Here is a 12,883-nt window from a genome sequence, read left to right as displayed (position 1 = left end):
TGAACAATTTAATTTTAATTTTGTTTCAGCAAGTTGTATGCTAATTTATTTTTTAAATGTTCAAATCTTTAATCTCTCAAATGTAATGTACCTTCTACTTCCAAAAGCTATTTTAGCCTCCCTTTGCCCTCCTTTTGGGTCCTAATGTGACATACCCTAGCTAACATGTAACCATTATTTTCAAGCTTGAGAAAATATGGGAAGATCCCCAAATACACAGAGGAGGAATGAACTGAGAACTGTTTGTCTACCTTCAGCATGGCTAGCTAGCACAAAATATCACCTACAGACAACAAGTGTCATCATACAGAAGTATGCAAACCAATCTCCATCCCATGGTAGAAGATAGAGACAGTAAGATGCAGACTGCGAATAAAGGTAAAGCTAAAATTACATCTTAAAAATGATGACAACTATTTTTTACAGTGTAGTACAGTATTTTATCACTTAGCTGTGAGAGCTGTAAGTGTTCTCCTGTTTTCAGTTCCCAACTTCATCCTTACTGGCCATGTTACAGACTGGTTACTTCTTTAAACATGGTTGTTCAGTTCACAGAGACAAAATTTCCATGCCAATGCTCTTGTTGAAATAGTCACATACAAAAAATTTAACATTTAGTAAAAGCCTAATACATCCCTACAATCTGCTGAATTTAGGTAATGCATGTTACACTCATGCATACTTCCCTATCAGTTTATTACATTAAATAATTTCACTCTAAACATCTGTGCGAATTATTTATTAGAGAGAAGTTGTTCAGAATTCTTAAGAGAAAAATTCTGTTACCAAAGGGCTCATCTTTGTATCAGGTAGAAGAGAAAATAACCATACACCACAAACATTCTGGTTCCATTTTACTCTATTATTTTAAAATGCATGTTACAAAGATTAAAATAATAAAAGGCCATCTTAATCCTCATAATGGTACATATCACCTGTCTCTGTCAATGAGACATTTAAAAGCATCTCTTTATTAGAAACACAAATCAATACACTCAGGGGACTGCAATAACTGCTTCAAGCAATTTGTATTATCATTTCACTCTTGATGTTCCTACTCAGAGCAACTTATTATGAATGGCGTGAAAATGGCAACCTGTCACTGTTGATTTTTTTTCTAAACCTCTTGCAATAATTTTTTCCTTTCTTAATATAATTATCTTCTTACTAAACACAGGTCTAGGTTGTAAGGTACAGCCCACAGCTGAAGTTCTATTTCTTTAAAATTGATAGTGCTCCCCAACTTACATTAGAAACATTACTGATTAAGTGAAGAGCTATTTGCTTTGTTTAGAACAGAAAGAATCTTGTACAGAGAGAAGCACTGAAACCTCTGCTATCTTCTTGACAGAAAAATCTCTTGAAAATATTTTAATTGCTTGCAAAAATCCCTGAAAGAGTGTTCTGGGTACTGACTGGAACATCAGTTATCTTGTTCTACCACCACTGGTAGCCTCAATAAACGTTTGTATTCTGTTATAAACACTACTTAAAACTACTGTCTACCTTTAGCCAACTACTGTACAGTAAAATAATCTGGGAGAAGTGAAAATTAATATTTAGCTGTGAGACAGAGTTATAAAGGTCTGAAGATGAACACTGATGCCAAGACAAATGCCCCTATTACTACCTGTAACACTCCTGACTAAAGGAAAAATAATTTTACTTTCAAAAGGAGACTACCAAAATTCAAGACAGCAGAACACACAAAACACATCACAGTAAAAACTTTTAGATTTTTGGGTTTAGGTGCATCTCTTTTTCAGTTTTCTGAGAACAGAATCTGGCAATTCCAGAGTAAGACTAACTTACCTTATTTTTTGGATTGGATGTGTTCATTACGCTTCGTGTTTCCTTGCCTGTGTAAATAACAACACCAATTACAGTTCCTGAAAAACAAAAAAAACCCCAGAGATGTCAAGTAAATGAGAGAAAATGTTCCCAAATTAAAACTTGCACTAATTCAGTTCCTTAAATAAATCAATTGTATAAAAAAACCCCGACATTTCTGCATAACACTATGAGTGCTGATTTTCAGAAAGTAAAATGAAGAATTATTTTAACTTCTGCAATAAACATCCATAAAGATGATAACATGCTTTCCTTCTTTTTTATGGAAACAATACTTCCAATGGAACTGGTTAGAAATTTGTATTTGAACTTAAAATTTCCTCCAACAGTTTTCAGAAGTTAGGATGGCATAAATAACTGCACAGCGAATAAAAAATTAGTAAAGCGGTGCTGAACACATCACACAGCAATTGCCTGCTACCTCTGCCATCTATAATGAAGTAAAATCTGGTTCAGCCCATGAATTACCTTGATAGAATGTTATACAGAAATATTCTCTTCATTAGCTTATAAACATTTTAATTTTTAAATTAGTTTTAGTCAATTTTTACAGCATGGTATAGGAAAACTTGGCTTCAGCATAACTAAATAAATTTTAATATTAAAAAATTATTTTATTAATATGTCACATACCACTTTTTGGCATTAAAAACTTCCCTTATTTCTATTACTTCATAAAGTGATCTGAAATGGCTTTATGGCAGTACAAGCAATAACACGATTCTTTTGGTGGTCACTATGATATAAAGAAATAATAAACATAACTATGCTAAAACTCCGTCTTCAGAAAACTTTAAAAAAAGTAGAAGTATTGCATGTTTGTCTGACATTAACCTAATTTGTCTTTGGCAATTAAAACCACATATAACATCTGCTACCACTACTCCTGTAGTGTAACAGGTTATAAAAAATTGAAGAAACTCCCAAAGACAAAAAAGATGATAGTGGAAGATGTTTGCATTAAAGATGTCTGCATTTAGTCAAAAATAAAAATGTATCCTGGTTTAACCCCAGGCAACTAAGTTTTATGTAGCTGTTCACTCACTTCTTCCCCAGAGCACCAATGACAGGATGGTGAGGAGAATAAGGAAAAAAAAATTAAAAAGAAATCAAAACCAACCAATCCCTTCATCCAAAAAAAATCTCATCACAACTCATGGATTCAGATAAGAATGGTTTAATGATTGAAACAAAGTAAACATAAAAGCAATACTAGTAATACTTGTGATCATATTAATAATTATAAATATTGCAATGAGGAAAAAAAAGGCCAAAAAAACCAAAAACCAAAAACAACTAAACAAACACCATCCCCCCAAAAGAAAACAAAGACCCAAGTGAAACAAGTGATGCATAGTACCATTGCTCATGCCTACTGATCAATGTCCAGGCCATCCCAAAATTCCTGCAATAGTCACTAGTCCATAATTTCTGAACCCTTTAGTCTGTCTCCAACCCATATCCACCTATCCCTTTTGGGGTACTTTATTTTTGGAGTGATCCTGAGCTGACCTCTGTCCAGTAGTCAGAAGGTACTGGACAATACACTGTAGGGAATCTCCCCCTGTACACTCCACCTTTGCCTTCACAAGTATTTAGTTCAGTAGAAGTGGGGGAAGACTCTACCTTCCAGATGCCACATTTCTACAAAGTTTCTCCTGGCTGCTGCAGCTCATAAAAACAAACTGTCTTACTTGTCTGATATTTTGTTCCTCGAAAAGTTGGTTTCAAAGGTGAAAGTCAGATAAATTCCATTTTAACTACTGAACTTAGAGCAGAATTTTGATTAGATCTGACTAAACTGCTGCTTTTAACAAGTCGTTGATCTTAGATGTTAAAGTTTCTGGCATTAGCACAGTATCAGTGCTAAGTGTTCCTTAGATCTGAAGTACATTGGTGTAGGGAACTCTATCTGTAGTTTCATTGTTGTCCCACAGTGGTTGTACCAGGGACAGCTCTGGTGTCCAATAACATGAACTGAATCTAGCTGTACTACAGCTTACTAAAAGCAATGACTCATGTATTTTTATGGATGGGGCCTCTGCAAACTGGCTCTCCTACGCTGGGCAATCACTGATAGGTACGGGTGGAGTGGTTAATGATGGGGAGAGAAGTTAGGAGATACCACTAGAACAATTGTGGGCCCAGACAAAAAAAGGAAGAGCAGACTTGTGATAGCCAGGCATACTCTGAATCCGGTGTGTGATCATACCAATTTTGGTATCTCCCAAGCATGCATCCTCACGGTACGAACCATATAAAAACTAGGGTGTGCTCAAATTAATTAAAGTTGTAGGTAGGAGTTGGCAGAAAATACTGCTTTTGACAGCTGTGCATTTATATAAATTGTTCTGATTTTATCTATAGTGACTTCACAAGACTGACATCTGCCAAAATGATGATGCAATTTCATTAATACAAATCTTCTCTCAATAGGTATCTCAGCAGGTTTCTCAGAAAGCTGCATTATCTTGTTCAGCATTTGAACCACACTGATCATTACCACAAATGCAGAACAAAAAGCTAAAGTCCCTACTGTAGTGGACTTTTTGAGGCTTTTTAAAATTTAACTGCTAACCTTCCTCTCTCCCATTCTGAAATGAAGCCTACTGAAGCTTTCAATAAGCACAAACACCACAGTCATTGATCCCACAAGCACAAATGATCTGAAAGATAAGTAATTTAATTGAAGATAAACTAAGAGGTTTTCAGAATACCCAGTGGTTTAAGCTACTTGCTTATATTTAGAAGTGTTTCTACAGGGACAGTAGTTTTCCAAGTTTTTACTAACCAAAATTTCCTTTCCTTCAGGCACTGTTATTAATTCCACAGTGATAATACAGATATTAAGAATGACAGAGACTCCGTGCCTTACTGTTGCTTTTTAAAAACCTGCTAGAATACTGCCTTTTAGTGGAAAAGTAGAATATTTTTTCCTATCTCACTTAATTAAGAATAACTAAGGGATGACTGCATGCTTTGGACTTGGGAAAAAGGCTTTTGATTTCCATCCCTGCCAGAGGCTTCCAGTGTGATCCAGGCACATTAATCTTTGTCCTTTTTAGGGTTAGGATAAGCATCATACAGATGGTCACCAGATCTCTGTCAGAACTTTACAGCAAAGGGCAAAAACCCTGCAGATTGGATATCAGTAGGAATCTCCATTTAGATTTCTAAACTATAAGTTTTGAAACTGGGTATATATTAGGTATAGTAAAATGGATTCCTGCCCCTCCCATTTAGCTTATTGTTCTTCTTTAAAGAGACATACTATATCCAGAGAAAGTAAATGCCTTCCAAATGTACAAATTTGAGTAATCTTACTTTTCTGAACGTTATATTTTGATATAAAAAATGACACGGAATAGTTTATTCTTATGTTGTTTGGAATGACACAATTTTGTTGAATCAATATTTTGTTCCCAAAATTCACGAAGAAAACAAAAAAGTCTTAAATTATAGCAAACACTTTTCTTGTCACTTCTACTGCTCTAGCAATAGGTGCTTTTTTCCCCTGCAGAATCCATTATTGTAGTATTCTGATATTCTCATGAGCTTTGGTAATCTGCATTCAAGATGCAGTTGATAAGATTTCTTGAAACCGTTATACACTTAAATTTACTGTTACTGATCTGTGAAATAATTGATTTGTGGTCTCTCTCTTCTAGAACTGTCATGGCATCAGCAACCAGAGCTCAAGTTTTCTGAGGTATTCCCCACATAATTCCCCAAACACTTTTCCCAGCCTAACCTTGACCCTCTGTATCACCTTGACAAATAGCAATGGCATCTATCCTGGAGATAGTGGGCTATCCTACCTGATGCAATGTGGTTTTTGTAATATGTCAAAGAGTACTATCAGGAAACTCAGCATCTATTAAACCCTGGGAGGAGAGCCCCCTCACCCAAAAATTGTCCTGTATGTCCTATACAAAACCATTTTTAAAATTAAATAAGACTTTATATCTGCAACTCAGATACTTATTCCCTTCCTGGGTGTCAGTGATGTAGCTCTCTGAGACTGACAGCATCAGTCAGGTAATATGTCGAGATAACAGTGCTAGGTTGACCCAGAACATTTTGTAACAACCTAGAATGGGTTGGAAAGGGTCTAACAGGGTCCCAGTGAGTCACACATTTGCTTGGCTTAGTAACAGATGATGTCCAGGCTGCTTAGAGACCACTGGAGGGAGCAGCCTTTCAAGCTAGACAGTACTAAAGATGTCATACTGAAGAGTCTTAGGGTAAATGAAGAGATGTACAGGAAATATTGCAGGGTGGAACTCTACCCTCCACTACCTGGACTCAGGCCTCAAAACCCTTTTCCTGAACCAAAGTGCAATAGTAATAAAATTATTGAGCTTGAACACATATGCCACAGACTTTTTCAGTGAAAAATACCTGTGTGTAACAGAACTGTGAACCTCAACAGTGAGGACACTGAAATCAGATACAAGTGTAGGCGAGGTAGCTGTCTACAGAGTAGAAAAACTGCACACTTTCACATACTACAGGCTGTTTATTCTTCTGTTTTCATGGAATCCTAGTGTCACTTATCTGTAGAAGCTGTCCACAAGCATATTCTTCCACTATATTTTTCAGATATAATAAGGGCTGTGACTGATTTTACTAGGGGAGAGAATGCAGAGGTACCTGCAAACTTCTGTAGGCAGAGTCCACCTTTCATATCCTTCCATGTCAGGTTTAAGAAAGTCAGCTTATATATGTTTATAATGCAGTCAGACAGTGACCAGCATTTTTATTAAGATTTTCAGTTGTCATAAATCTTGGAAATTCGATTATGAAGTCTAATTTTTTTAAAAAACTAAGCAAATTTAATTAGCTCATCATCAAGTGTTCTAACTTAGTTATGTACACTCAGCTTGGAAGTGAGATGGAAGCAACTGAATGATGCATAAGTTATCAACCAGATCTAGAACATTTAAATTTTAACAATTTGCTAGATGTTTTACCTTATGGTCTTGCGACTATATGCACAGTGTACCTCTAAGATCTTATAAATGTCTTATTAGATAAGCAACAGACTGAAGGAAATAATTTCCTACTTTTTGCTAAAGGGCTAATCCTATCAAATGCTAAAATTACATCCACACAGTTCCTGAGTAATTCTTAAGATCTGGATTTTTGCCTTACAGGACAATGAGCACTTACATGAGAGAAACACATTACCATGGTATTAAATTGCAGGTAATACATGAAATGAGGTAAGCTAAATGAATGATATTCCAAAGGTTAGATATAATTAATGTCACAAAATCAGTTACTGAAGGAAATTATTTTTGTCTGGTACCTAAATTCAAGCTAACTTCTTTATATACACATCATGGCACAATTTTTAATTTCTTGATCACATTTTTCTCTTCAGAAGGGGTTGCAGCCTTGAAGAGCCATTTAATTTTTTTTACTTTGTATTGTTCAGTGAGTTTGCCCTTAGTCTGCCTTAGTCTTATTCCACTATTAAAAATATGTCCCAATAAGAGAATTATATTTTCCTATGTTTTTCCACTGCCATCATTAATAACAAGCTAAGGTCCTTCACAAATAATTAAACTTTCACAAGACCCCTCAGAAGTAAAAAACTCAAACTTATCCTAAGGTATAAATTTTAAGAAGAGCTGTTTCCATTAATATGGGTGCCAAATTTAGATAGCAGATTAAAAGCAATCAGTCAATAGCTACACTTCTAAACAAAATAATCATCTATTTTCATGGGAATGAAAACATGAATAGCTTTCAATTAAAATTCAAATTTACTGATTCAGAATTAAAGAGTTTGCAGATGCATATTATTTGTTTGTAGTTTTCTTCCACACACAGATTTGAGGAAAAGGAAACTCAAACCAAGTTTCCACAGTACTGAAATTTATAATTCATGAGAAGCATCTTTTTATATAAAGTTAAAGATCTTGGCTACCTAAGTTAAAAACCTAAGAACAACTTTAGGCATCACCCATTTGACCAAACAGTTTTAGAGAGAATAATTTTCCAGCACAATCAAATCAAACAACACTAAGAATCAAAGAACATGACTGAACATCTTTTCAGCACTCAGGAAAGGAGTGCTCAGCCACAGACTTCTTTTCTACCTCCTCAGAATTAATCTCTTCCCTACATCCTTCCAGCAGGCCCCTCACTGATATAAGAAGTCTTCATAGTACGGACTAACTTTACAATTTTGCTGGAGACTCTTTTACTTTCTTCCCATTTATTGGCTATTCCCAGTTGTTCCAATTCCCCTTCTTAAATTCTAGTTCTCTTCAGATATCATTCTCTCTCAATTCCTTATTCTCAGTCTTCATGCAGAAGATTAACCACAGCCCTTTTGACTTTTCTTACACAGAGCAAAAATTAAAGAAAATAGATTTCTGCTCTAAAAAAAAAATGTTACAATGGCTTAAAATCTGAATAGAACATCTAGGTACTAATGTGTACTCATTCCTAATATCTGTGATATACATGAAACACTAATAACATTTAGATCCCAGTATTTTAAAATTGCCTCGAAATTTATCTACTCTTTCTGATTAAAACTTTGCCCTAAGAAAGAAGATACTAATCACAAAGTATACATAGAAGAAAAACTCCTAAAAAATGCAAAACCACCCTTGGTTTTCAGCAGGGAAAAGCATCCACTGTGACTGAACAGAGCACCTTACAACGTAAAGTTTTAATTAAATCAAAAAGGTCAGTGATGTCAGTGGGCTACAAGGGATTGCACTACTGAAAGATCAAAATTTAAGTTAAAAAAAAACCAAAGCTATTAAGGAAGATTAAAAATGTATGAAAATATTCCAAGCAGCATGATAAAACCAATGGGAAGGCAGAAAAGCAACAGTTTAATAGCATGGAAGATGAAAGTATTTTACAATGTGAAACATTAATGGCTTTTGAAAAATAAGGATGCATTTCGTTGGAAGTTTTTAGATACATTAGCAGCTTTGTATTGCAGCAGCTTTGTATTGCAGCACTTACCCGAAGCAACAACAGTGCTTGCCCATAATGTATTTTCTATGCTTAGGCTTTCATGAACTGCAGGATCACTGTCTTCCTGTTAAAAATAAGAGCAACTAATAAGTGAATCAAGCAGTTAAGAACTAAGTCAAACCATCTGAATAACTAACACAGGATGCTTGCATCCTTGTGTCAATCACTGTATAATGGCATTCATTGCACATACACAGATACAAATAACTTTCTAAAAGTGAAATAATGTTTGAAGTTCATATTACTTCTATGCAATAATTCTAAAAGAACTAGTCAAAAGTATTTTAAAAGTAACATATTTCTTTCCTCAGATGTATCAAACTACAGAACAGTATGTTATAGTATGCAGTGAGTTATGAACACTACCTCCCAAAAATTAACACCCTGTTCTGTATTTAAATCATGTATAATTCATACAGTAAGTCATGGTCATCATCATTTTGCACCTGACCATCATATAAACTTCAGGAAAAAATATTGCAACTTTCAAAACGAAACACAGGCTTGTATTATCTTACCACATGCTTACAAAATATATACCCCTTGGGAAAATACTTCCAACAGAAAACTGTTTCCATGATTACGTTAAACATCCTCTTTTTTTCCTCCCCTCTCTCCTCCCAAGCAATAATGATCTGCAGATTGTAAACAATCCCTCATAATCAATTTGGAGCATGTACAGATTTGTTACTCATTAGCAGCTGTGAAATGTGCTGTTTACAACTAAAGGAAAATTTAGGAGGTAGGATAATCAAGTGTATTTGATCAAATTACAGATTGTCGCTAAATATTTTGCAATGACTTATTTATCAAAGTACAGAATAAATTCTACATATTGTCAATAATCAACACCTATGCCCATTTTTCATCTCTATTTTGAAACAACCACCAAGCATGGGATGAGCTGCACAGAAATTTCTGTTTCTAAAAAAAGAAAAATCTCCAATTAAATACATAACTTTTTGTACAGAGATCAAGAGTTCCCAATATAGCAAGGAAACTATAATTCTTACTCTCCTAAGTGAGGAAAAACTGTTACTTAAAAGGCATGGAGAACCATTCTGTCAAAAACAGAGGGAAAGAGAGGGAGGATATGGAATTAGCCCTAAGAAGAAAACCACAAATTTTGAATCAAGACTTATATTCTGATGATCTTGGGATTAGCTCAGTTGGTTAGGGCATGGTGCTAATTATGCCAAGGTTATGGTTTCAATCTCCATTATGAGTCACTCACTAAGATTTGGACTTGATAATCGTTGTAGGTCCCTTACAATTCAGAATATTCTGTGATTATGTGAAAAATCATTAATGTTCTATAAGATTAGCCTTAAATTAAGAAAAAGGAGAATTATTTTTGGCTCTTACCTCAGGAATTAGTACTGCAAGAATTATTTGTTATACTCCTACATCTTAATGCTTAGATTCGTGGTTTGATTTACAATTGTTCCCAAATTATTTGGGTTCTGTGATTATTTCTTGTGTTTATTCCAAGCAGAAAGTAAAAAGAACTGGAAAATGTTCAAACAGAGCCATAAGGGAACATAGCTTCTGTACTAGATATGACTAAATAAACCTGACTTCTAATGGGGAATAAGACAGGCACCTAAAAAAATCTATGAAAGCACCTAAAAAGCAAGGATAGATGCTGCTTATTTTTACCGAAGACGAAAGAAGTCATAAATAAAGTCAACAAAATTGAAACAACAGGCAATCGTTGTTAAATATGTGTAACATATTTAACATAGCCTGTGTAACTTCCTCCCATTTCAATGTTAAAAGGTTACACAGGTTCAAGGGTGAACTGGGTAAGTTTAGAGAAGGAAAATTCATTGCAAGTTACTTACAGAAAACAGCTCTAACTCAGGAAATTTCCCACATCTTGTGTTAAGAGACAGATAGCTCTTTTGAGGAGGTCCTTATTCTAGTTGTATTCTGCTTTCCAGTACTCTTTCTGACTATTGTCAAGAACAGGATACTAAGCCAGGTAAATCCTTTGTTTTCCCTTATTCTTCAGTTAGCAGATTGTAAGACTGAATTGTGAAAGAAGAAATCAAAAGCCCTGCAATGATCATGCAGAGCTGACAACAGGGTGAGGGAAAAGTCACTTGTTCAATGTCTAACACTGCTACAAGACGTAGTGAAATACCTTCTTTTAGGACATTCAAAATAGGAAAACATCAAATGAGCTCTCTCTTTCCACTCATGCTCATCCACTGAATCGTCTGCCAATCCCTTATCTTCTGCTTATTTATGATACTTTCATGTCTTTATGCCATCACCTAATATTTTCAGCTTTCTACAGTTAATTTCATTTCCAAAATATCACACCTTCCATGTCCAAAGAGATGATGACTTACCCTTATTTTTCTTTTGTCCTACGTTACTCAAATGAAAAATACAGGGTGCATTTCAGGGTTATGAGTTTAGCTGTTTTACACTATTTTTATTTGTATTTCTACAAAGATGGTAGGGACAGATTAAGCAGGGAAGGACAAGAACTTCAATTCCTGAGTGAGACCAGACCTGTGTTAAGGAGATATTTCTGGAAATTTTCTGACACTAACAGAACAATGTATGTTTCGGGTTAAATGAAAGCCATCACTCACTCTTATAGCAGAAATTTGACATACAAGGGCTTCTTTGTCCAGCTGACAAAGTTTCCACTTAAGGTCTGCTGGGTTGAATTTCATTTGGCAGCTGTATGTTTCTTGGTCTTTGAGTTCTGAATTAAGTTCATTACCAAAATAGTGGAGTTCAGTATTATATTCAAGCTTCATATTCAGGCTCAATTTTTTAATCTGTGAGCAGCATTGATCATAGAGGTTTAAATTGTTTATAGTTTCTTTTCAGAAATTAGTCTGTAGCTCTTGCATGTGCAGAGAGAAAGGAAAGATGATCAGTGAAATAAAAATTGAATACAACCCATTTTCAGTCCTTTTATTATTAATGTCATAAAGTCCTTTCATGAATTCATAATACAGCTGACCAAGGATCATGACAAATTTCAAGGAGTCATTTAAAAAATTTCAAAGCTATAATTTTTTAGACATTTTTGTAAATAACAAGAGAGGTCTTCGAGACGAAATACCTAATCCTTGAGTGAACCAGTGTACCACTTCTATTTGACCTTTTCTATCTCTGTTCCTGCATGATAGGATGCAGCACAACAACCCCCATCAACTTTTGTAGGGAAGTGGAATACACATAAATTTATACTTGAATCACCGAAAGAGATTCCTTCCCCAACCCAACCCCACAGTTAATTTTCCTGGCTATGTTCCTTTTACTGGCATGTGTTTTATACAGGATCAGATTAGGTTCCATACACATTAGCTCCCTAGTCAAGTTGTCTGTGTAGTCGTTACTGCAAGCATAAAGGAAGTGGAGTCAAAAGGATTTGCAAAACACAATGCCATTCTCTTCAGTGGCAATACAAAAGTAAGCCAGATTGAAGTGAATACAACCATTGCTTCAAAATAGGTAATTCTTTAACAAACATGAATGAAAAAAATTACTTAATATCCTCTCTACTAAAATGCAAGGCATATCCAAGAAAACATCTGTATAGCTAGCATCAGGCCAGAGATTCTACTCATAAATGAATACAGCTACGTGCACCAGGTTTTACATCAGGGTAGGTTTATTTTAAACATCAAACAAGATGCTATATTGTAAAAATTATATATATTATACAATATAGTTCTGTACCATAAGAAAAAGATTATTGAAGCAGTTGAACCAAACTCTGTTTTCTAAGATTGCTATTAGAATCTAAAAAAATTAAGATATATTTCCAAAGTAAATGAAGAGACCATGGGGACAGAACGGAGCTGCAATATAGAAGAAATAAAAGGAAAATATTCTTAAGGGAATAGCGAAAGTAACCCCCAAATTTAAACAAAAAATAGCTAAGGTTAAAAGTAAGAGAGACTTTCCATGATTCCATACAGAAGTAAGCAAAGGTTAAATAATACTGGCTATGCCAATACACACTGATGTAATGCTCTGGAACACTCTTTAGGCTATA

At 34.8% G+C, this 12,883-nt stretch overlaps 1 protein-coding gene across 2 annotated transcripts in view; it reads right to left on the bottom strand.

The window, feature by feature from the left end:
* The window catches only part of ATP9B (ATPase phospholipid transporting 9B (putative)), a 154,481-nt gene that overhangs the window by 68,653 nt on the left and 72,945 nt on the right, over positions 1-12,883 (bottom strand). For both annotated transcript variants that reach the window (XM_039712256.1, XM_039712257.1), the window contains exons 10-11: positions 8,845-8,920; positions 1,813-1,889 (exon numbers count right to left, since the gene is read on the bottom strand). In XM_039712256.1, the coding sequence (XP_039568190.1) occupies positions 1,813-1,889; positions 8,845-8,920 (153 nt within the window). The remainder of the gene's footprint in view (positions 1-1,812; positions 1,890-8,844; positions 8,921-12,883) is intronic.

Source organism: Passer montanus, unplaced genomic scaffold (assembly GCF_014805655.1).
Source record: "Passer montanus isolate IOZ18808 unplaced genomic scaffold, ASM1480565v1 scaffold26, whole genome shotgun sequence".
Classification (NCBI taxonomy): domain Eukaryota; kingdom Metazoa; phylum Chordata; class Aves; order Passeriformes; family Passeridae; genus Passer; species Passer montanus.
The sequence above is the reverse complement of the archived record's forward strand: the minus strand, read 5'-3'. Positions and strand labels throughout refer to the sequence as shown.